The sequence below is a fragment of the Plectropomus leopardus genome, chromosome 13 (genome assembly GCF_026936395.1).
Source record: "Plectropomus leopardus strain MGB_pleo_1.0 chromosome 13, ASM2693639v1, whole genome shotgun sequence".
In the NCBI taxonomy this organism is placed as follows: Eukaryota; Metazoa; Chordata; class Actinopteri; order Perciformes; family Serranidae; genus Plectropomus; species Plectropomus leopardus.
This window is the reverse complement of record NC_142188.1, coordinates 33,870,986-33,896,816: the sequence shown is the minus strand read 5'-3', so window position 1 is coordinate 33,896,816 and position 25,831 is coordinate 33,870,986. Positions and strand designations below refer to the sequence as shown.

Genomic DNA, 25,831 nt, shown 5'->3' with positions numbered 1-25,831 from the left:
CTTGGTTTTGTTTAATCATGAGCATGACACTTCCTTAAACTAACCCAGCTACTTTTGTGATTAAACCTAACCAAATCCTAACCATAGTTGTGACAGATAAGAACAGTCAAACAATATGTTTACATGATGTGAGAAAAAGTCAAATTATTGTGTTGGTGTGACTAAAAGTGGACTTTTAAAATACATGTAAACATGTTAGTCTTTGGTCAAATTTCTTGAAGACGCACTAACACACCTAGATAATGTGGTTGGGGTCGATTTACTCTTTCATATATACACTTCAACTGGACCTGAACTGGCCTAAGTGTTCTGCACATGCTTCATAGTCCCGGCACCGGGCTTTGACCCAGAGGTCGAACAGCATTAATTGGTTAAAGAAAGCTGGGAAAAACAAAAGAAAAGAAGAAAGGAAGAAAACAAAACAAGATGAAGGTACCAAGTAAAGTACTGAGTATGTAGGAAATGTACAGTTCTGAAAAGTTCTCAATGACTTATGGTGGCGACGTGACCATAGTGTAGTTCATTTATAGCCTGATGTTAAATTTTAACTTCTGGCAACTGTATTTAGGCTCCAAAAAATCTAAGAACTGTGTTTATCTATGAAAATTTTCTTGCTGAACAAATGTGCAAGTGTCATAAACATTTGAGTTTATTTTCTGCTTTTATAGATATAAGTCCCAGTGGAAAAATCTCATTGGCTTTATGAGGAGGGAACCCTGGGGCACTCTGTTATGTGATCTAATCTGATCTAAAAATTTAAAAAAAAAAAGATTTAAAAAAAAAAAACAAACAAACATTTGAAAGATTTGATCCAATCTGATAGCTGATGTCTGATCAGATGATTTCTGAACAGCCAGGCCCTGATGTTCATATCCACTGTCATGAAAAAAGAATCAAACAGATCTGGTGGGTTAAACAGCTAGGGCTGCTTGATAATTGCGCAAAATGATAATCACAAGAATCCCTTTGTGTGCTCAGTGTCATCTTGTAGCTCTTCCTGACAGCAAATGCTGCTCTGCCACATCTCATAGAGCTACTTCCTTTGAGCTCAGTTTGTGTATGAGGAGCAGGACTGGATCAACTGCACAGCTGGATGAAGAAAAAACCTTGACCAAATAATGATCAGAGATACTTAATGATAACAGAAGATAAACAATAGCGCATGTGAAGGTGTGTGAGTTGTGACATGGAGAGAAGAGAACACACGTATGGTGGCTGCTAAAAGGGTGCTATCAAAAGCTGTGCTTGTTACACAAACCATAAACTGTATGTAAAGATGGAGGATGCCTCCCTGCTTCCCCCCCCAGCTACGCTTAAGTGAAGTAAAAATATACTGGATATGGCCACTGCCATCTTGTGCTAGTGATGTAATTTGAGTTTCTGCCAAAACACCTGTCTGACCAATCGCAAGCGGCCCTATTGAACATGAGGGCACGGATTAGCTGTCACAGCCGTCAATCATGGCGGAAATTTCCCTTTCTGTAGAATTGAATTACTCACTCAAACCAAACATCATAAAATCGATCACTCGAACAAACATCAGGGTGATGAGAACTACCTTCAGTGACAGAAACCATCTTTTGGAAACATTTATTTGGTGTGTATTTTGAGTTTTTAGTTTGTCCTTTGACCATTCACTAACATGGAGAAGTGGGCTTTATGACGTATATTGCAGACTAACACCAGGGGGGTGATCGAGATTGGAAAGCTTTGCTTTTGGGTAATGTCATGTTGTCCATCTTTATATACAGTCTATGACAAAAACAAATGGTGTGACATGCACTGTTTTTCATTCTGGTTCATTTTGAATGTGACTACAGCCAAAGAAAGCAGCACAGTGCTAAATGTGTGCTCACTGTATATATGGAAACATCAGGGTCACTTTGGAGACAGTGGTTACATTTCCTCACCTGACCTTCAGTGCCAGATGTCATTTATTTTTTCCATACCTGTTAACACATTTTTATGACATTGAATGAGCTGCTTTTTCTGTTGCAAACAGGTTGATTCAAACAGCAGTAGTCCTGTGTTTAAGTCTCTCTGTCTGTCTCTGTTACATAAGTGCAAGAGGCTAGAGGAGGAGAGAGACGAGGCCGTCAAGAAGCTCAATGAGTTCCAACAAGGTAAGGGTCAAAGTCCCCAGATTATGACTGAAATGATTTCATTCCACAGAAAGCTGTAACTCAAAGATGTGTTAAAGGGATAGTTTCAATGTTTTTGAGGTGGAGTTGTGTGGGATATTCATCCATGTCAGTCTGCACGCCCCCAGTTAGGAGGAGCAGGCTGGAGACTGACATGGAAGCTAATCAATGTAAACAACTTTTCCCAAAACAAAAAAACATTTCCTCAAACACTACACAGAAACACTGCCATTTTTTCTCAAATGTTTATTTTTGGGAAATGGTATATTTTCTGATAGAAGTGTTTTGACCATCAGGGCCACCATAGTCTGCAGTGACAATACCCTCAATATACTGTTGTATATGTATATTTCTCTTTCTATGTCTGTTTCTAGGTAACTAATATCACGTGGTTACAAATCAGCTGCCTCCTCTGTTTGCCTGTTGTTCCCCAGTTGAATGTTACTCAGGCTTTTAGAAACCCGCCACTGAGCTCTCACCCCACCAGCAGGATCAGCTCTGCCCCTGAGCATGTAGGTGTGTGCAACAGACTAGAACTCATACAAACCCTCATGTCAAAATCTGACCACGCAGGTAAACATAATTAGTGCACACACACACTCAGGCACACACTCACACACAAGCGCACAATGTGTATTGTACTGCTACTTTATCATTGGTACTATTTTGCTCTGCCATTCAATACGACAATAAAAACATTCTTATACCCAGCAATTTTGAAATTTCGATCAAAGATTTCTGATCAAATATCAAGAAAACATCGACTGAAATAAACTGAGTTATGGTGAGACAGAGATACTGAGTGGACTGGTTATAGTGGGACAGAGATACTGAGTGGACTGGTTATAGTGGACAGAGGCACTGAGTGGACTGGTTATAGGGGGACAGAGACACAGAGTGGACTGGTTATAGTGAGACAGAGACACTGAGTGGACTGTTATAGCGGGACAGAGACACAGAGTGGACTGATTATAGTGAGACAGAGACACTGAGTGGACTGATTATAGTGAGACAGAGATACTGAGTGGACTGGTTATAGTGGGACAGAGACACTGAGTGGACTGGTTATAGTGGACAGAGGCATTGAGTGGACTGGTTATAGTGGGACAGAGACACTGAGTGGACTGGTTATAGTGGACAGAGGCACTGAGTGGACTGGTTATAGGGGGACAGAGACACAGAGTGGACTGGTTATAGTGAGACAGAGACACTGAGTGGACTGTTATAGCGGGACAGAGACTCAGAGTGGACTGGTTATAGTGAGACAGAGACACAGAGTGGACTGATTATAGTGAGACAGAGACACTGAGTGGACTGGCTTTGCTGCTGTAATGTTGCTGTAGTTTGTGGCTGCAGCTGATGTGCAGTTTCTATTCTTCGGACAGCTCCATGTTGCTTTGGTGATTATTTTATTCCGCTTTTGATTCTACAAGATGTGTCAAGTTAATACATTTTTGCTTATTATTGCTTTTTGCACCTGCAGCACTGTCCATAGACTTTTGGTTTATTATTGCTCTGCACGGGCAACAGCCTGGCAGGAGGCATTATGCTGTCTGTATGTCCCATTGTCATTAACACGATATCTCAGTAATGCCAGTGTTTCCCACAGAATGACGAAGGGGTGGGAGGTGGGTGGGGTGGGGTGGGGGGTTCTCTGTGTAAAAAAAGTACTTCTAATTACAGTCCAGCTCCAAAAATCTATTTGTCGCGGTGGCTGATTCAGTTGTGGTGGCCTGAAACGAATAAATCAATGTGTGGGAAACCCAAAAACGCCTGGAATTTTTTTCAAACTTGGCAAAAATGCCCACTTGAACTCAAGGATTAAGTGATTAGATTTTTAGTGGTCAAAGGTCACTGTGACCTCACAAAACACATTTTTAGCCATAACATAAATTTCACACTAATGTCTAATAATATAAAATATGAGATAAGATCTTCATTGTCATTGTTAAAAAAAAAAACAAACTGCGAAAGTCAGTTTGGTGAAAACGATGAAGTAATAGCATTTTATAAATGGCCAAAAGGTCAAAGGTCACTGTGACATCATAATGTTCTGCAAGAACACTTCTCTGGCCATTATTTAACACAATCATCTACCACAATCATCTAACACTCTCTTCCCTTTTAATTTCATGTGCTTTTTGAACTCTTATATTTCTATTATTTTATTTTTATTTATTTCTACTATTTTATCTATATATTTATGTCTATGATGATTTAATCTGTTCACTTGTAAAGGACTTTAAACTGCTGATGTATATGAGTTGAGTGATATGAATAAATGCACCTTGACAACCATATGTCCAGAACAGAACGGGAGACATTTGGTCACATACTGAATTGGTGACACAAATCTTGAGACAGTGCTGATTGTAGAGATTTTTTGTGCTGCCAGGGAGAAGGTGTGTGTGTGTGTGTATGTGTGTGTGTGTGTGTGCATGCGTGCGTGTGTGAGAAGCATCAATGTTTTAGAATTTGAAGTTTTTTGCTGCATTATGAAAGCATTGTCAACTGTCATGGCTCCATTTGAGTCTGAATAGACATGAAAGTATCTGCAAGTTGACAAGTGTGAGGTGGTAATTCTAGTTTCTGTCTGAATTTCTTCTTCTGGTTAATTCTAGTGAGGCTCTGGTAAGGAAAGTGGTTGTGTAAAATCGTCCACTGTTAAAATGGAATTTACTGTTGGTTTGAACATGAGGAATCTTGCTGCTGGGGGGCCTTTCAAGGATTTTGAGGACATTGGGGGCCAAGTCTGGATCTCTGTTGGGCGGTTCAGAAGGAATCCTTCTTTTTATATACAAGCTCTGTTTTGATGCTTTTCTAATGCACTCTGACACCTTATTTACACTGAAAAACGTTTTTTAAACTTCAATTATGATTTGTGATGTTAAGAATAGTAGGAGATCTCAGTAATTAATACTGAGAAGAAACAGAATATTTAACAATAGCTAAAAAAATATTGAATAGATATGAAAAAATAGATTGTATTTTTATTAAAAGTGGTGGAATCTCAATACACTAAGTCAGGACAAGTATGGATGTAATGACAGATTTTTAGATCCAGGGCTTTTTCATTGTTTTTGGGACTGATCTTTATTTATGAGATTGGGATAGGGTGGTGCAAAAAGGGAAGGCATGTCAAGTAATTCTTTCTTCTTCTTTTTCAATTTTTTAAAATTTAAATTGTTTTGTGATTTTTAAAATCTTTTGACATTTCTTCTTAAAAACTTGTTTGCACTAAAAAAAAAAGTAATAAATACAAATCTTTTAATTATTGTTTGGAGATTTTAATAGAAAAGATGCATCCCTGAACTGCCAAAATAAAAATCCCCCAAATCATCATTTAATACAGCCAGGAGCTGTACAACTAAAATTACCCTTGGATTTTCAAATTTTCTGATATTTATCTATTTGGAGCTTCAGGCATGGATGCCCAGGCCACAGACACTCCTAATGTGGGTCTAATGAGGCCACTGATTGCAACCTAAAGATCTTTCTTTTAACTGACCTACTTTTTATATTTATTTAAGCAAATCTGAGCACAAGTACTCACCATACATCCCAATCTTTCCTCCTCTGGTAGTTTCAAAAATGATCGCAGCCGTACAGATATGTGTGAAAGCAGACAGATAATGGCACTGGAATAGCATTGGGGCTGCTTTAGCTTTTATCATGAATCTGTTTCCAAACACTACAAATTTCAAATGTTTTGGCCCAACATTCAATTTTCCAAAATGATTTTCCTTACAGGTTGAATGCTTTGCTATGACCACTTTAGTGAAGACAGAATTGAAAATAGGGCACCACATGTCAAAAGATAGAGCAAATAGTTTGTCTTTGTAATGCTGACAGTTGTGTGGATTTTCATCTGAATAAATCTGGCCCGTGCTCGTGTATTCAGCGATTCGCCAGCCAAAACACATATTGTGTTTGACTTCCGCGTTAATAGAGGCTGCCTCACTGTGCCAAGCAGCTGCATATTAGGACCTATTACGTGATTTCATAGCTCTTAGAAAATTGCTCCTATTCACAACGAAACGGCTGGGGGTTGGGCGGCAGGGTTGGTAGGGGGGTAGTGGGAGGACGGGAGAAAAAGCCCCCAGCACACAATCATGCCTTTTCAATTGCCGATGGCAAGGTTGATGACAACATGACCATTGTGTTATAATGATAACACCACAAAGGCATCTGCCCCCCTCATCAAGGCTTCACAGCGGCTGCAGATACAATTTAATTCACTGCTCCGTTGGCGGCGCTGATACCATTATGCAGCTCGTCGGCACAGGGGTAATCACTGTCTTTCCTGAGAGGAGGATGAAAAAAGACAGGCACAAAAAGAGGGTAGAAAAAAGAAGGAGTGATGATGATGGGGAGGCCGAAACTTACAATTAAGACTGCCAATTCTGACGTGTCAGAGCCCCCTGTCGACTCATGCTCATACACTTTCCACACTTCCACCGCTGTTTATTTACCATGGCTACCAGTAATTATAATTAACATGTCATTTAGTTCAAGGCGTCCCTTCGTAGGTTGTTGAGTGTGGCCATGGCATTATGGAGACAGGCAGAGAGGAACGGAGGAGAGGCCGCCGATGAAAACTGGCAGCTAAGTGCTATTGAATGACTGATGTGGAGGGCGCTGGTGGAACGTGGACATTGCCCGCCGCTGGCGTTCATCACGTTCTTAATTAGGTGTCACGGGGGGAAGGAATTGCCCACAGCAATGGCACTAATGCTTAATTTCTTCCCCGCTCAACCACAATGTTTAATTAGCTAAGTGGTAGGGCATTCTTCAGGGGCGTTCTTTTTGTACTGACATGTGATTGCAGCTCAAACAACATTACGCTTTGTGATTTGGAATTTTATCAGATTTTTATCAACTACTCAGGTTTAGTTCAAACTAATCAATATGCACCAATCAATATTTTTCATATCACCAGGCGGTCAAATGACTGTGTATCATGTGAAAGGTGTCACTCATGATGAGTCCACAGAGACTTTTTGACTCGTTAGCTTCCCTTCTATCGACCCGATTTCCAGTAGCAGCTGTTGTCAGCTGTAAAGCTGCTGTGCATCAACTCTCCAGCTCCAAACAGGGACAGAGTTAAGGAACTAGCACAGGGATCCTCAACTTGCTTTGCTTTGGGGCCACTTTTGCAAAATGACAGAAGGCCAAGGGCCAGTTGCAGAAATCCTTTCTAAGATTTTAAGACATTTAGTGACATTTGTAGGATTTCAGGACATTTCCAGGATTTTAGCACATTTTTAGGATCTAAGGAAATTTCTTGGATTTTAGGACATTTCTTGAATTTAAAGACATTTCTTGAATTTAAAGACATTTCCAGGATTTTAGCCTGTTACTAGCAATTTTAGGACATCTAGGATTCTAGGATTTTAGAACATTTCTATGATTCTAAGTCATACCTCAAATTTTAGGACATTTCTAAGATTTTAGGACATGTCTTGGATTTCAGGATGTTTCTAGGATGTGAGGACATTGGGGGGAGGGGGTCCTCCACCGGCACTTTTTGATTAACAGGCTCTATTTTTTTTTCCTTTATTAATAGGATGACAGGAAATATGGGAGAGAGAAGGAGATTGATGCACAGCAAAGGGCCACATGCTGGAATCGAACGTGGGCCACTGCAAAGGCCTTGGCATAGGGGCGCACACTCTAGCAGGTGAGCTAGAGGCCGCCCCAAACAAGCTCTATTTTGATGCCGTTTTATGCACTCTGGCACCTTATGTATACACTTCAGACTTAGGGTAGACATATATCCAAGCATCAAACATTTATTCTAAAATATATAAAAAACAATCACTGGCTGTTCTTCATTTGCTCTCTCTCTGACCAACGGCCAACCTATCAGGCCCAAAACAGAGCTGGTTCTGGCCTGTCATATTAGGGTGGGCTGGTTGAAATAACAGGTGGGCAACTTGGTTGGTATGTAAACTAGGATGATAGCAAAGCTGAATAGTGGCCTAAAGGCTGTCAATTTGAATTGCAGTCCTGATGGGACTGAAAAAAAAATGGTTTTAGGGTTTATTTAAGAATAACAATCATTTTATTGATCTCCAAATGGAATTTATTTTTTTCTCATTCTGATTTTCTCCCTTCGTTGGGCAACAATTGGGGCTGTGTGTGTGTTTTACTGGCTTTGCCTTGCTCAGTGTATGTGTAAGTGTATGTTTTACTTGCTTTGCCTTGCTCAGTGTGTATGTGTGTGTTTTACTGGCTTTGTCTTGCTCAGTGTGTGTGCAGGTAATGTGATGCGGGCCGCCTGCACCTCGGGCCGCATGCACCTCGGGCCGGCTGCTCTACAGGAGCCCAGCCCCAGAGTGCATTCCAAATTGCATACTTTTTCCTTTTACTTTTAGTAGGTACTATGGCTGCTCTTGCAAAGAATGCACTGTTGCATGCAGTAGCACACAATCAGGAAATACTACTTCTTCATAATACTGCACCCTGAACTTTGACCTTCTTTTTCATATAACTGTTACCATGGAGATAAAACAAATTCGCCATTGGCCAGACTCAACAGAGATGGAGGTTAACCTGGAGAGCTTTGCTATTGTTACTTAACAACTTTTTAACCTTTAAGTTATAACTGCATACATTGTGGATTCTAACATTATATATTCATGCTATTGGCCTACATATGCATTTCTCTATCATTGTTATTTGCATTTATTTTTGTTGGTGGTTATCTGTATGATTTTTTTTGTTCACTTAAACAATATCTATTGCTATTATTAACATGTGACTGGTCATCAGTCACTTTAATGCACTGTCATTCATCATTGCGGCTTCTGTCAGCTGTCATGCAGCCCTCAGGATGTAACGAAGCTGCAGATGTGCAGAGGATTGTGGGTAAGAATAGCCGGAAAAGCATGCTGGCTTGCATACTGCAAAATGCAGCCGGATGTAGTAAGACATCCTGGTATTTTTGGCATACTGCATTTTACATACTTAGTAATAGGACATACTAAAACTTTTTCCGCCATATTAAATAGTATGGTAGTATGGGTATTGGAATGCAGGGCCAGAGACGGTGCTGCTGCTGCACCGTCAAGACACACATAGAAGTGCCCGGCTGTTCTCCCACCATGCCCAGGATAACTGTACAGCCAGAGAGAGGGAGTGAGCCGCAATGAATGTACGGTTTATTCTTTTAAATTACACCACATAAGAGACAGTAATAATTATTTATCTAGCTTGCTGTTTCCTTCGTTCAGTGGATGTCTAGTGTTAATGTGCTTGTATTCGTCTCGCCGGTGAGAATACTGATGGAGCGTGAAAGAGCGGTGCTGCTGAACAGAGAACCCAACAGGTGCAGCAGAGACTGAGGCGGTCCTATATTTCCCTGCAGCTCAAAGACGGTCGACAATTACCAGACGGATGGGTGGGCAAGGCAAAAGTTTGGGTGGGCTGAGCCTACCTCTGCCCATGCCTACAGCTGGCCCCGGCCCAAATCAATATCAATATATCAAAACTTTTTTACACATTCTTTTAATATTCTAATAATTGGTTACAGAAAAACACTAAATTATTTCAAAGACTGCACTCAATTATTATTATACATGCTATTTACAGATAATTAAATTAATTAAAGGAATAAATGGGGCACCCGGTGGGTCAGTTGGTAGCACAAGTGCCCTCTGTACAGAGGCTGTGTCCTCGCCACGGCTTCAAGTCCGGCTTCAGCCCTTTGCTGCATGTCATCCCTTCTTTCTTTCTCCCCCTTTAATGCTATATCTGTCTTATCAAATAAAGGCACTGAAGAAGCCCCAAAATATATATCTTTAAAAAAAATTAAATATAAATAAAAAAAAAAAAAACATGAATTAAAGGATTATGCTAAACTAACTGTACATGCTACAAATTAAAATAATCATTTCCTACAGGTTCCTTTTACTATTTAAAGCGTATTGTTATGCTAAATACAAGCTGTGTCCCAAATCAGGGTCTGCATCCTTCGGAGGATGCAGGCTACGCAGTCTGCGCGGTCTACGGAGGCGATTCCTTGTTAAATGGGACAGTCTAGCCAACGGAGGATTTCCTGGTTGCATCACCAGATGTTTCCACCCTTACCCCCACCTCAGTTGATTCCTGCTGTCAAGGCTTGCCAGAGAGAGAGAGAGAGAGAGAGAGAGACAGAGAGAGAGACAGAGAGAGAGAGAGAGCGAGAGAGAGAAATTTTTTGTATTCATATTTTGCTGGAGGAGGAGGAGAAGTGCCTCTGTCCGCGTTGGAAGCTGATTTATCTCCAGGCTGTAGAGCCTTGCTCAGCGGGCAGAGCACTCCTCTGCAGTGGGAAGCACAGTGGGCTACAGCGCCAAGCTGGCTCTACATTCCCATAGCTAGTATGCTAGGTGGCTACGTGTTAGCATTACTAACGTCACATATTATGAAGGAAATTATGAGATTTTAATGTCCCTCTAAGTTTAACATATCTGGCGTTTAATTTTCAAATGAGTAAAAACCCAAATTAAGTTAAATCAATGCTCCGATCTCCGCTCTGTGCCGCCATTAGGAACATTTTTTTTGAAGATCGCGGGTGCGCAAGGAATCTTGGGAAATGGAAGGCCTCGAAGGATAGTAGCGATGTGTCCTCCAAAAAGAGGGAAAAGAAGGCTGCATTTGTGGGCTGCGTAAGGAGGAGCCTTCGAATTGTGACCAAATGGGACAGCCTTCGCGCAGCGCTGTGATGTAATCGGCCTTCCAATGCAGCCTCCGCAGGATGCAGACTCTGAATTGGGACACAGCTTGTATCAACTTTCTATTTACAATGAAAAGACTTCCTGCCCTCTCCTCTGCTGCCTAGGTACTGACCTGGATGTGTTATCATTGCTATGGCAACAGGTCTTGACTACTGCTAGCATTCATAGGCTAGTCTTACCCCGACCGCTAAACAATCAGTCATAACATTATAATTTGACACTTTGAAACCGAATGGATTATATCTAACAATTGTTACAATCCCCCAAACCTTAACTAGTGTTTTGTTACAGGCCAGATTGTCGAAATAAAAGAAATAAAAGCTTAAATCCCAGAAGACGCACTACCCGTTAACGACCATTACGTTAAACGGTACCAAACATAACTTAATACTAAAACATAACACAATATCCTTAAACAATACAACAAATAATAATAAAAAACACAGACAGATAAGCCAGTAAATGTGGCCTGCTCTATTTAAAATATGAGGGTGTTTTGATTAGGTTTTATCCACCTGAAATATATATATTAAAAAAAAAAAACACTGGCTGTTCTCCAGTTGCTCTCTGTCTGTTAAACTGCCAACTGAAGAATGCCACCAGAACCTCCACCAGAACCCCGTTTATATAGGCCAACTCACAGGTGAGCTTGTGCCTTTCTCACTTAAACAGAAATTATTTTTAATTCAATGGGTGGGGGGAGTGGGGGGGTCTTTTTTAACAGTTAAAATGTAAATATACATAGAAAATGACATAAAAACACGTGGGTAAATGCTAAAAATACTATGTGCCACATGTGCTTGGACAGTACTGACTGGGATACTTTCAGGACTGCTTCAAACAGTCTGGATGAGTACACAGAGGCTGTGATGTCATAGATCGCCTTTTGCCAGGACTTGTGTGTACAAAGCAAACACTACGGTGAGTTACAACAACGACAAGCCCTGGTTCACAGCCATACTCAGATTATTAAGGCAGACAAAGGAGTAGGCATTCAAGAGTGGGGACAAGGAGGGCTACAAAAAACCTAAATATACCTTTAGCAGGGCAGTGAAAGAAGCCAAGCGTCTCTACTCTGAAATACTGCAAAAACAGTTCACAGAGATGCTGGCTCAGTCTGGAAGGGCCTTAGACAGCTCACCAGCTACAAGCCAAACCCCCCCCCACCCCGCTCTGTGACTGGCTTACACCTTGCCAACGACCTGAATGAGTTTTACTGTCGCTTTGAAAGACAATGGCACAGTCCCAAAACCATCCCCCATGATGACTTCACTCCACAACTCACCACCCCTACTGCCCCCACCACAGGAGGGGCCCAAGACTCAGCACGACCATCCACCCCAGCTACCCCCTAACCCCTCACCTCAGTAACACTTCTGTCCATCCTGGAGAGAGATGTTAAAAAAGATTTTTAGAAGACAGAACCCCCACAAAGCAGCTGGACTGGACTCTGTCTCCCCCTCCACCCTGAAGCACTGCGGCGATCAGCTGTCTCCAGCGTTTACAGACATTTTTAACACCTCGCTGGAGCAATCCCATGTGCCATCCTGCTTCAAGGCCTCCAACATTATCCCTGTCCCCCAAAAAAGAAGGACCACAGGACCCAATGACTACAGACCTGTTGCTTTGACCTCTGTGGTGATGAAGTCCTTTGAGTGCCTTGTACTGTCACTCCTAAAACTCATCAGGGACCCTCTCCTAGACCCTCTGCAGTTTGCCTACAGAGCCAACAGGTCTGTTGATGACGCTGTCAACCTGGCTCTCAACTTCATCCTCGAGGTTCTGGACTCTGCAGGAACCCACTCCAGGATCCTGTTTGTGGATTCCGCTCTGCTTTTAATAGAATAATTTCGACTTCTGCTAAAGGACAAGCTCTCCAAGCTGAACATGCCTGACTCCACCTGCAGGTGGATCACAGACTTCCTGTCTGACAGGAAGCAGCAGGTGAAGCTGGGGAAGCATGTTTCTGACAGCAGAACCATCAGCACTGGCTCCCCTCAAGGCTGTGTTATTTCTCCTCTCCTCTACTCCCTGTACACAAACAGCTGCACCTCAAGTCACCAGTCTGTCAAGCTCCTCAAGTTTGCAGACGACACCACCATCATTGAACTCATCTCTGGGGGGATAAGTCCGCCTACAGGTGGGAGGTTGACCATCTGGTTACCTGGTGCAGCAAAAACAACCTAGAGCTTAATGCTCTGCAGACAGTGGAGATTGTACGGGATTTCTGAAGGATCGCTGATTCCTCTGTCTATCACACCCGGACACAGACTTTTCAAAACCCTCCCCTCTGGCAAGAGGCTGCGGTCCATCAGGACCAAAACCTCACGCCTCAAGAACAGTTTCTTCCCTGCTGCTGTCACCATCATGAACAATACTCTGACCCTCCCCCCTCACCCACATGACACAGGATCTAATCCAGCCCCAGAGTCTGAAATCAGTACATTAATGTTAGGCTAAATCAATATTTATGCATTACATTAACACACACTGGACTGGATTTCTTTACACTGCACACTGTAGATAAGACTGTGTTCTATATATTCTATTTTTTCATTGTATATTTTTAAATTGCTTCTATATTTTTATCTTATGTCTTATACTATTTCATTTTGATATTTTTTATTCTTTCTTTATGTTAATTGTTTTGCAACAAAACACCAAGTCAAATTCCTTGTATATGCAAATGTACTTGGAAATAAAACCAGATTCTGAATCTGATTCTTATTCTGATTCTAATATGGACTTGAATTCATTGGGTCAGCTGTGTCTGCTCAATGTGTAAACAGGCAATAGTTTGCTGAAGGCCCCGCTATACTACAAAAACAAAACTTCAAAGCCGAGCAAAACAGTTTGGGCTGCTCTCCGAACAGTTTTCAAAACATAAATTAATTTTGGCATTTGAGCCTTTGCGGCCATGCAGCAGTATTTTGGACGTGTCAGTCATGCTTTTAAGAAGATAATGGGGAATAGGCAATGACATCAGGGCGCAATGCATTCTGGTATACTTAAGGACATGCTTTTCCTAGGGAAATAAAAATCCAAGAGAAATAAAAATCTGGGCTCATCCAACCATGTGGAGTAATGGAAAGTTCCATAATAATGAGTAAGGTGAGACTGTCTTATCAAAGTATGTGAGAGATTGTGTTTTCAGCTTATCCTCCTGATTTCCAAAGGTCTAATAATGTGGCTATTAGAGAATATTCAATAAGCTTGCAGAAGATGACACTAAGATGAACTTTAAGGCTGCAGTTTGATCCTTTTATGAATATACATTCTAAGGTTCAGTATTTTGTCAAAGTCAAAGTCACTGTCTTTCTTGTCTTATGCTTTTCTAGTACAGCCCTGCTATTGTACATGCTATAGTAATTTAGCAAAGAATTAAGGCTTAAAAGCCAGTGTTTCCATTCACCCTGGGTTAAGTGCAGCATCACACAGATCATTGTCAACAAAGTCCCCACATACAGTTTCAACTATTATTCTAGTCTTAGGCTCTAAAGTTGTTTCCTGCATGTATTCAGTCTACAGTAAATGCAGAGTGGACCTGGCTGATGAAAATCAAATGGTAGAGAAAATTATCTGAATAAAAGATATATTGGTAACAACATTTAGTTCATTTCCTTTTGAATTAAATCATAATGATGTACATAGGTCAGTCACCATTGAGGCTACTCAGATGGAAGCCACAATAGAGAGCAGAAATATACTTCAGTGTCAAGTGTTACAGCACTCTTATCTCAATTAACTGCACAATGAAATGAGAAGTCACAGGTATGCATCCTCTCATTTAGAAAATCCTAATCATGCTCTTTGTTTCCTTCAGGGCATTTTGATTTGGTTGAATGGCCATGAGTTGACTTTTTAAGTTTGCATAGACATGAATGCAGTCATTCAGTAGACTTTGAAATGCTGCCTTTCATATTTCATTAATATTGTCACATCAGCGAAGGCTACTGACTTGTGGGCTTCTAACTGAAAGGCACACATTGTAAGATGAACATGCATCATTTTCTTGTCGTGTATGTTCATCACACTGACTGGGTTGATATAAGTCTGTTAATGTGTTGCTTTGTCAGATGGTTAACATTGTTTTTATTGGCCAAATGTGGAACTAACAGAATGGGTATAACAAAAGGACATTTGTCACTGTTTTTGTTGTTGTTGTTGTTTTTTTAAGATTATTTTTGGGCTGTTTATGCCTATTTTTAAGCGTGAAAGGGAGAAAGAGAGAGGGGATGACACGCAGCAAAGGGCCGAGGCTGGAATCAAACCTGCGGCCGCTGTGGCAGGGACACAGCCTCCATACATGGTGAACCCACTCTGTCCACTGAGCCAAAGAGTGCCCCAATTTGTCACTGGTTAAGCCAGAGATGATATCATAAAGTTTTGAGACACATTCCTTAAGTATTTCTATTTAATTCTGAGTTCTGTGCAACCTTGTTATTTTGTGATTTTCAGGTGGTGGGGGTCCGGTGTTTGCTTCCTGTCTGAATGTGATGTTTGTTTGTTTATTTACTATGCACCTACGTCCGCTAATATTTGTTACATTGAAAAGCAATGTATTTTATGTTGCTGCTGGGCCATTGCGATAACCGTATGCATGCATAATTCCTCGACAGAAGAGACTTGATGATCACTAACATTGGGCGGGAAAGACCGGATATATCGATATTGGCATCGGTTTTTGGCCAAATGATTTGATATATGTCGGCATATCTGATGCTGATGAAGATATTGTACATCCCTAGTTAGGAATGAGAATGCACTTTTCGTACATTTGTCCCATTGTTCAGAGGTAACATTAAATAACTCATCTATGGCCCATTCACGTTACATGTCTGTCATATGTCACAAATGTGCTTCTTTTCACTAAGCGGGAACCTTCAGGGCTGAAAAATGAAGCCAAAACAGAAGTACCAAAAACTGCAGTTCCTTAAATGGCCACTTGAGGGTGACTGCATATGTCAGTCAATCCCCATGTTAAAATGCCCAACTTTACAGCAGAAGTTAACTAGTTTACAGCATGAAGCAAGAGCAGTTTTGGTCTCTACAGCTAATTTCCCTGTTTTGACAACTGAACAAGGGAAAAGTTTTACAATAAATTTTTGTCCCATGTGGTCACATGTTGCGGCTTTGCAGTGGACTTCCATGTCTATGTATTACGCTTTAAATATCCCTCTGTTATTTAAGATCCAGGACCCCACTTCCATGATGTCAACAAATGCACATGGAGTAGGAAACAGAAACATACTCATATAAACAACACCTCCTTTGTGAATTATTTAAATATTTTTTTGTAGTAGGCTTGATAGAGGACATTTTAATACAGAAAATGATATGGATTGCAGTAAAATTCCTATGTATGCTCCAGTAGTTCTTACACAGCACGAAATAGCAACTAGTCTTGCCAGCATCAAGCCAAATAAAGCCCCTGGCCCTGATGGCCTGGCTGGACAAGTACTTAAAGATTGTGCACCTCAGTTCACTGTTGTTATCACCAAATTGTTCCAGCTCTTGCTCGACAAATGCACTGTACCTAGCTCCTGGAAGGTGTCCAATATAGTGCCCATTCATAAAAAACCAAAGGCTTTTTAATGATTTTAGACTAATAGCACTAACTTATGTTTTGGGCAACTGTATGGAAAGAGTTGTATCTAAGCACCTAACTGTGGCCTGTCATCGTGACACTCTCCAATTTGTATACAAAAGATCAAGAGGAACTGATGATGCAACTATAACTTTAATTGACACAGTGACCAAACATCTGCAATACACAACTCACTATGCTAGAGTTTCATTTATCGACTTCAGTTCCACTTTTAACTCAATTTTAACACATATTCTCCTAGAAAGGTTGTTGGATTTTAAAGTGAATGGTGGTCTAATTTTGTGGGTCAGAAATTTTTGGTCTGACCTCTTACAAAGAGTAATCTTTAATGGTAATGTGTCAGAACCGACAATTTTAAATACAGGTGCACCTCAAGGTACCACCTTTATTATTCTCAGTGTATACGAATGAGTTTAGACTCCAAGACTCAGACTTTAGCTTATTTAAATACGCTGATGATATGGCACTTGTTGGCCTCTAACATGTAGGGGACACTATAGGAGAGAGTAAGTACTTTCATCATGTAGCTTCCCTCCAGAACTGGTGTCTATTGTTGAGTGCTCTGGAGATTAACATTAGTAATACTAAAGAAATGGTTATATCTAAGACGTTCCTGACTCATGTAAACCCCTAACCATTATGGGGCAACCTGTTGAAATGGTTAGTTGTTTAGGAACTTATATTAGTAGATTAGATAGTCACCTCAGAACAAAGATTATATTTTTATATAATTTATAAATATATATTTAAAACAGCTATGCAGAGGCTATATCTACTCAGGAAGCTAAATGACTTTGGGGTTAGTCAAAAGACTCTTGAAGTGGTGTACAAGAATCTGGTAGAAAGTATCTTGTCTTTTAACATGGTTGCATGGTATGGGCACTTGGATGTCAAGTGTAAACGGAAATTGACAAGAGTGGTCAGTACAGCCAGTAAAATCATCAAGAAACCACAGATGTCACTTGGTGATAGGCATATACTGAGCACTAAAAAGAAAACTCGTGACATAATAAGTAATCCGTCACATCCTCTGCACCCCCAATTTTAAGTGCTCCAATCAGGGCGGAGCTTCAGACTACCACGAGCCACCAAAAATGTTTATAAAAAATCATTTATCCCAAGTGCAATTAAATTATTACATTCTTAAATTAACTAACCCCCCCGTGTTGTAGGGTTTCATTAGTTTTATCTGCGAAAATGGTGAAATGGAATGAAAACTTTAATTTTTGAATACTGTACCGTGTGTAAGTTTATGAATTATTATGATGTTTACATTTTTAACTTCTTTTTCCTTTTTCTCTCTCTTTTTTATTTTTAAAATAATGTTCTCTCTTAATGAACAATGTAAACGCTGGTGATGTCTTTATTTCTTCAAGCACTCTTAATCTCTTTGTTTTTAAATGTTGTTTTGTTTGTAACCCATGTAGTTGTGTTTTTGTGAAGCCAAAGACAATTTTCCAGATTTTGGACAAATAAAGATCTAATCTAATCTATTCAAAACAGGAGTCCACAAACCAGTGGATGATATCACGTTGGCTACCTACGTCCATAACTTATGCAGTCTATGATTTTAACCTAAGACATTATCTTTTTTTAAAACCTAACTAAGAAGTTTCTGCCTCCATTTCACAACATTAACCACGTGTTCCAGTGTGCTTCACATATAGATGCTAAAGGGTTTCCTGTGCATCACCTGGGAATGTGAATGGGTTGTGTTATGGTGCAGTTTCTTTGTCTTCGTCTTTAATTGTTTTGTTTTTTTCTTAGTTTCTCAGATGGTTATTGAAGAAGTCCATGCCATTCAGGAGAACCTGGAGATTGAGAGGACATGTAGAGAAAGTGCTGAAGCCCTGGCCTCTAAGGTACGCTTCATCTTTACACCTATACTTTCAACAACGCTGCTCAAAGATAGTCAAGCAGTGGCCCGTCATCCCACCTGTGTTATTTCTGTGGTACTTACGATGCCAAAGTAAGGCTGGATTCAAGTTGAAATCACATCTGATAAAACAGGCTCACAACCAAGAAAATATATCATTAAATTAAACCAAGACGGGAATATGGTAATCATAATTGTAGGATCTGTTGATTAAGAGCAAGTTTGGCTAAATAAATCCTCCAGTCAGTGTATTCCAGTCACCATCACTTTGACACATTTAATTTGTATGTTGCAATCAAAAGCACTCTGGTGTCCCAGTTCTGCTGCTGTCCCCACATCTTAGTGTGGAAAATTGCATTGGATTCTTTTGATTCAGAGCACACTTTTTTGGAGTCCTTGTTAAAATGTGAGTTGTGATTGAAAGTGGGGGAGCCTGGCACATAGTGATTTTGCAGCCCACTGATGTTGAGCTTATCACTGTAATCATTTCTCATTCAATTTCTGGACAAAAGCCTTCACAGTCCACCTGGTTGGACCAGATTTTGGGCAGTGGGAGGCTGAGGGAGAATTATGGTGAAGGTCAACTTTTAGGCCTTTTTTGCTGCTCCTCGGCCTTCAGTCCTCCTCTTTCCTCTTGGTTGTTTGTCATCCTTGTCTTTCAGGGGTGACGAGAAAGGTTTTTAAAGCCACAAATGACCACAGGGTATCTGGGTAAGTTGACTGGTTTGAGGTTCAATGCAACAGGCTCAAAGATTACTCTGGCTGCTGAGATTTCTGGCTCTGAAAATCTGTTATCTTTTGACTCTCAAGAAACTTCCCATACTGTCACTCATAACTGCCATTGTCAGCTGCTCTTGAAATTTTATCAAGGTTAAAAACCTTAACCTATAAAATAACAATGACAGGACTGTTATCATATATATATATATATATATACACATATATATATATATATATATATATATATATATATATATATATATATATATATATATATATATATATATATATATATATATGATAACTGTCCTGTGTTGTATGTATATATAAACACAAATAAATAAAGTACAAAGTGACTAATTCTACAGATCAAACTTGGAAACAAAGAAAAGTCAGTGTGGCACATTTAAAACAGGAGCGCACTCATCCCACCTGTATCCTGCTCACCTGTTTGGTAGAGCACATTTTGAGTTTCTATATATCAGTGAAAAATGATCTTAACTCAAAATGACTGAGCCATCTCTACCATTTGGTTTAGATATATTAGATCTGTTTGATGTCACTGTGTCTTTGATAGTCTTTAAAATAGCCTCCTACAGGAAGTTAGTAACAACAAAAATCAGACATTGGGCTCTGTGTGCTGGGATTTTCAGAGCTAGGCATATTTATTCAACATATAGTTTCAGAGGTATTAATATACAGATTTATGTAACTTTATACAAGAAATACAAATGTAATAAAGGTCTAATAATTCTTTCAAAACATGTTCTACCAGTTGATTTGGCCTCTAATGGTAAAGGTAGTGAAGCTATGCTAATGTCATCAAAACTGACAATTTGCTAAGTTATAGTTAAACTTCTCATTGTTCATTGTAGTTAGATGACACGTTTAATGTTATTCAGTTTATATGTTTGATTTAACAAATAAACATTGATTATTGTTGTTATAGCCCCAGGGACATAAAAAATTCAAAGGAAAAAAAATCCATTGCTTTTGTCTTAATGATGGCTTAAAAGGGTGAATTCATTGACAAAAAAATATTTTGTAATATTATTTAAGCATGAGATGTACATAAAAAAAAAAACATTTTTTTTCTCAAAAGAGCAGTTTAGTATCTGGGACCTATGACATTAGTTTACTCCTTTTATGAATGGAAAAGCTGACTCCAGATAAGTAAATATGATTCTTTACAGGATGGCCATTATTAACTCAAATGATGCATTTCTTTTATTTCTATGATCATTTTTTTGCGATCAACAAATCCTCCAGAAAGCAGTAAGTAGCTTCCTCTGGACAAGTTCTTGCAGGTGAATTTTCAGTGTTGTTCTCGGGGCATTGTAACGTTTTACCTGCTTGTAAGACTAACCGCCATGTGAAGTCTTTTATTCCTTATGCAATTCAGCTTTGAAATTCTCTTTAAGTGTTTTTATTGATTTTATTGTTTCTATTTCTTTTATTGATGATCAAACCTAACTTTTTTCTTTTTACAGATTTCTTAACACCCCTGAACTCCTTGGCAATTTTTTATTTGTATTTATCACTTGACTTTTCATGTGTCTACATGATACTGCATGTGTGTGAGGCAAGCTATTCAAACAAATGGCCCCTGGCCAGATTAAAAAAGTTGAATAAGCTTCTGTTCACTTGATATTCAGGCTGGACTTGATCTTCCAGTGGGAGGAAATCCCCAGCAGCTGAGATAAAGCCTGTTAGGGTCAGAGCAAACGCTGGCTTACAGATGTTGGCGAAATGTGTCCTGTCCTCTATGAGAGAAAGTTGAATAGACTCAGGCAAACGTAGCCTCTGTCATGTTTTCATCATCTCTCTGCAGAAAAGCAGAACAAGAGCATGTGTCCAAACTGCATGGATAAATGCCTTCATGCCTTTCACATTTCCAGCACAGATTGTTTTATAGTAAACCCATTTAATGAAGATAAACGGGTGTGAAATAATATTGATAAAGTATCTCATAATGTGTGTATTTTCCCTAAGATTATCTTGCCCAAAAATCCTCATCAAGTTCAAATCCCTCAGCCAGACTACCCTAAGGTTTTCACAGCTGCCACGTATTTTGTTAGCAGTCTTTTTATAAAGGTGATGACTGAGTGAATATTTTTAACTCATTTAAAATAGTGCTTCCCCAGGCAACTGCTCAGCCACAGTCCCAAAACTTGTCCTTATCTCCACAAGTCTGATTTACCCCTAGGATGAGCTGTGCACTTCTTCTTCTTTGTAAGATTTGAATGTTTTATCAGTAACCAGATCAGTCATATTTCTTATACCACCAGACAACCAGGAATGCCAAAAAAAGTCACTGGGTTATTCCAAGGTAAAGAATATACTTTGTGTGTGGTAAATTTTGAATAGTTTTTGAAGCTGAGTCTAGAGGTTGTGTGAGGGTTGTGCAGCGGGATTAGTCTCTCTGCTCCCCGCCGCACTCACAGACAGGGTGTTTTTTGTTAGAGCGTCAGTTGAACTGAAGGGGGCAGTAAGTTCTTGTTCTTCTTACAAAATACAGGGCTTTATGCTTACATACATTTTCTATTCCTGTCAATCTTATGTGATAACTCTTATTAATCCAGTCTTTTTCCAATTCAGCCAGCCCAAAGACAATACTGTAAAGCTCTATATTGAGCAGAGAAAGCCCACCATTACTTCCAGTTAATGAAGTTTTGTAAATCAATCTGTGATTTATTCCCATTTAATAAATAATTCTTTAGAACAGTGATACTCAATTTATGTCACGCAGGCCATATCTGGCCATGAAAAGGGTGCCATGTGGCTTCCCCCAACCATTTTCTAATTTTACGATAAAAATTAAGTGATTCACACAGGGAAGTGTTTTGGTTCAAAGGTACCAGAGTGCATACAACAGCATCAGAATAGAAGTTGTTTATCAAAAGAAATGCCAATATAGGATCTGTCACAGAGGTCCTAGCTAAGACCTTAATGTCCTAAAGTCCTAAAAATGTCCCAAAATCCTAGAAATGTCCTAAAATACTAGAAATGTCCTAAAATACTAGAAACTGCCAAAAATCATAGCAATGTCCTATAGTCTTAAAATGTCCTAAAATCCTAGAAATGTCCTAAAATCCTAAAAATGTCCCAAAATCCTAGAAATGTCCTATAATCCTAGAAATGTCCTAAAATACTAGAAACTGCCAAAAATCATAGCAATGTCCTATAGTCTTAAAATGTCCTAAAATCCTAGAAATGTCCTAAAATCCTAGGAACATCCTTAAATCATAGAAACCTCCTAGAAACATCAAAAATCGTAGCAATATCCTAAAGTCTTATTGTCCTAGAATCCTAGAAACGTCCTTAAATCCTAGAAATGTCCTAAAATCCTAGAAATATCCTAAAATCCTAGAAATGTCCTAAAAACCTAGACACATGCTAAAATCCTAGATATGTGCTAAATCCTGCTTCATATCTGCAATGTCGGCAAACAATCTGACCCATAAATACTTCGTACCAGAAGAGATTGGCCAGCTCTAACCATAGCCAGGTGATATACCCTGTTTACACACATAACTCTGATTTGTGGCAACTGGCTTTGTAGCCAAAAATCTGAGACTATGTTTCAATTGTATCGAGAAGAGCTTATGTAGAAGGTGCTGGATCTGAAACCAGGCAAAGAGTATTATCAGCACATAGTAAATCCACTAGCCTACACTTCCTTAGTCCTTGCCTTGTGTCTATTGCTAATGGTTTGATAAATAATGTAAACTGAAGAGGTAAAGGGAATCTCCCTGCTATGTGCCTCCATACAAGGAAAACAATTAGACCACTTATGACAACAGCTGCACTGGATTAGCATAAATTAGCCGTAATGCAATTCAGAAAACACCTCTCAAAAACAAACTCTTCCATGATACTAAATAAAAAAGTCATCTCAACCCCCCTCAAATGCCTTCTTGACTCTTTATCATTACCTCACCACATCAAGTGAAGTAACCATCTAAGATTGTGAGAAGATCTCCCCTCATTGAAACTTACTTTCTCTGATTGTCGATTGGATTTTCTTTTGCTTCACAGGCAGATTTTTTGTAAGCTCCTCAACATCAAACCCAACAACAGTTTGAAAACATTAAGACATTGAGCTCCTATCTCTAAACCACCATCAAACTGCGCCAATCTGAGGTACCCCCTGTCACTACTGGTCTTTGAGGCTCAACCCGTGGTCACCTCCCCAATCCTCACACCATGAAATTTAATATTTTACCACCTTTATATGTTATCGCCCTGCAGTATTAACATGAACCTAAACCTGGATGGGCTTTTGTACAATCTTTAAGTCAAAAAGGGCAAGAAATAATTAAAAGGTTAAACATACAACCATTGTCCTTTTAATTACAGTTCAGTCTGTGTTTGAGGCCTCTTACTCAGCTCCAGTTACTGTATAATTCCCAGTGTTCATCATAGAAGTCAAAACACCGGTTCTTTGTGCTAATAAGCACAGGGAGTTATAATTCTCCCAATAAATCTGATGGTAAAGTCATGAAGTTTCTTTCTAACTTCAGCAAACCTCCTCCCCTGTTTCTCAAATATTCTCTTGCCAAATCGGAAAACAAAGAGCTTATACAGTGATCCCAGATCATTCCTCTCTTGCCTCAATCTTTGTCTTGCAACTGTGAGCACCCTGTCCCTTCCAAATAACTGTGAAAACACATAGTGATTGGCTTTAGGTGGCTCAGCCCTGCTGGATACCTATTAAAGTGTGGTGCACCCACCTCAAGTTAGTGTCTGACAGGTCTGCGTCCATTGTTTCAGGTATGACGGTTCTCCAAATTTGGTTTGCATTTGAATGTTGATTACCATGTCAACGATCGAAACCTTGAGGCATTCGACTCGTCACCTGCATATTATCCTAACACTTAGGATGGGTGAAATGTCTCCTGTGGAGATCAGTTAAGGATAAAATAAAAAGATCATTGAAATTACAGCCTGGCATTTTTCAGAAACAATCAACTACCAAAGATGAAATTGCTGCTTCAAGGGAAAGGGCCATGGTACTGATCTACAGAGGCAGAGTTGCTCTCAAGCTTAATTCCCACTGCACAAAAAGCCAGCTAATACCTGCTAACATCTGGCTTTTTAAAGCAATGAGAATGCGTACAATCGGCATTCACACCCAGGTCAAATTACTCTGCAGTAGACATGGGTTTTTATCGTCTACGGCTCCGATCGACATTTATGGGAACACAACATCTGGGTGAACGCAGTAATTTCAGTTCCTTTACCAGTGAGAAGCAATGACACACTGTCACTAATTACTGTCCATCTCCTCCTAAGCAGCTAAAACACTGATCCAAATGTACCACACCAAGTTTGAAGAGAGACTAAGTAAGAGATATAGAAAGAGAAGACCCCCCCCCCACACACACACACACACACAAAAGCCGACAGAAAGGTAGGAATGCAGTATTTGGCAGGTTTACCTGTTTGTAAAACCCACATGCACATGCTAATTTTGGTGAGAAAAGTGTATCAGTGACTTTAGGCTAAAACAGTTCTATGTTATGGTGACTGACAGCAAAATATTTATTCACTCTCGCAACTTGCCACCAACATAAGTAGTCTGCGATATTTCATAGCTTCATAATGTACCATCAGGTTCAGTTATGAATGGAAACCTGCGACAACTGGAGGAATTGGGCTGAAAAATCCAAGACTCATGCCTCATTCACATCCATTACCACCACAACCCTGCTCCTCAATCCCTGTTGAAGCTCGTACGCTACAATTGCAAGTCAGGTTATGGCACTATGTGCTACAAATGCCATTATCAAGGACGTGGTGTTTCCCCGGCCTGTTCAGAGTGCAGAGGTGTGCTGTGAATTGATTAAGGTTGGAGACAGTCCCTTTTTTACCTTTCAATAGCATTTCAGCAATATTTTAAAGTAATAATTGCTGTACTCTGAAGGTGTTAACCTCAGTTTATCACACATTTACATTTATATCATACCCCTAAATATATATGGAGATGATCCCAGAGGAGGACAGACTAATTATGCTCTGTATTAATTTCTTTGTACCAAATTATAGTAATTTTGCATGCCAAATATTTCCTATCGCTCCCTGAGCAAAGCTAAAACTCAGAGCAATTCCTTAAATCCTCAACATTTTGAATTTAAAAAAGCATCTTTCATCCAGTCAAATCAGAATGCTGTTTTGATGCTTCATGATTTTGTGTTGATGTGTGATCAAGATAAGATGAAGGGGCTGTGACTTTGTAATGGTGACCTTTGGAAAGTGCTAGCCTGATGCTATGTCAGCCTCAATTTATCCAAGTATGTAATTTTAGATGTACATCGCTCGCGAATTGTAGATTATTTTCAAAAGAATATGATTCCTTGTTATGCATTGTTGATTGCATTTCAGAAGGGAAAAAAAAAGACGTAGTCTGAAGGGCATAATCAAAAGATGGAATTGCTGCAATCTGCTTCACCAGGATGCCATTAATAAATGTGTCTTTTATGGCTTGCCTTTTCTATTTCTAATCTTTTGTCTCCTTCCTAGGCACCTCTCTTCCTTAAGATGACATCAAGAAACATGCATAATTGGCATCCATTCCCTTCCCATAGGCTTCAATCAAGTTTTACTTAGTGATGGTCTCCTTATGGCCATCCTGATAATTGAACTTTTAGAAATGGATTGGCTGCCGTGGCAGTTTAGTATGTAGGCCTCATATAGAGCTGATCAATTTGCAAATAATTTCAAAGGCAAATGCTGCATAAGAATGTGTGAAGTGATAATCACACAG

The 25,831-nt window shown here is 39.7% G+C and overlaps 1 protein-coding gene across 3 annotated transcripts in view; it reads left to right on the top strand.

The window, feature by feature from the left end:
* Positions 1-25,831, top strand: part of shtn1 (shootin 1) — a 65,585-nt gene that overhangs the window by 7,628 nt on the left and 32,126 nt on the right. For all 3 annotated transcript variants that reach the window (XM_088087035.1, XM_042502657.2, XM_042502656.2), the window contains exons 3-4: positions 2,063-2,123; positions 18,237-18,331. In XM_088087035.1, coding sequence (XP_087943161.1) covers positions 2,063-2,123; positions 18,237-18,331 — 156 coding nt within the window. The remainder of the gene's footprint in view (positions 1-2,062; positions 2,124-18,236; positions 18,332-25,831) is intronic.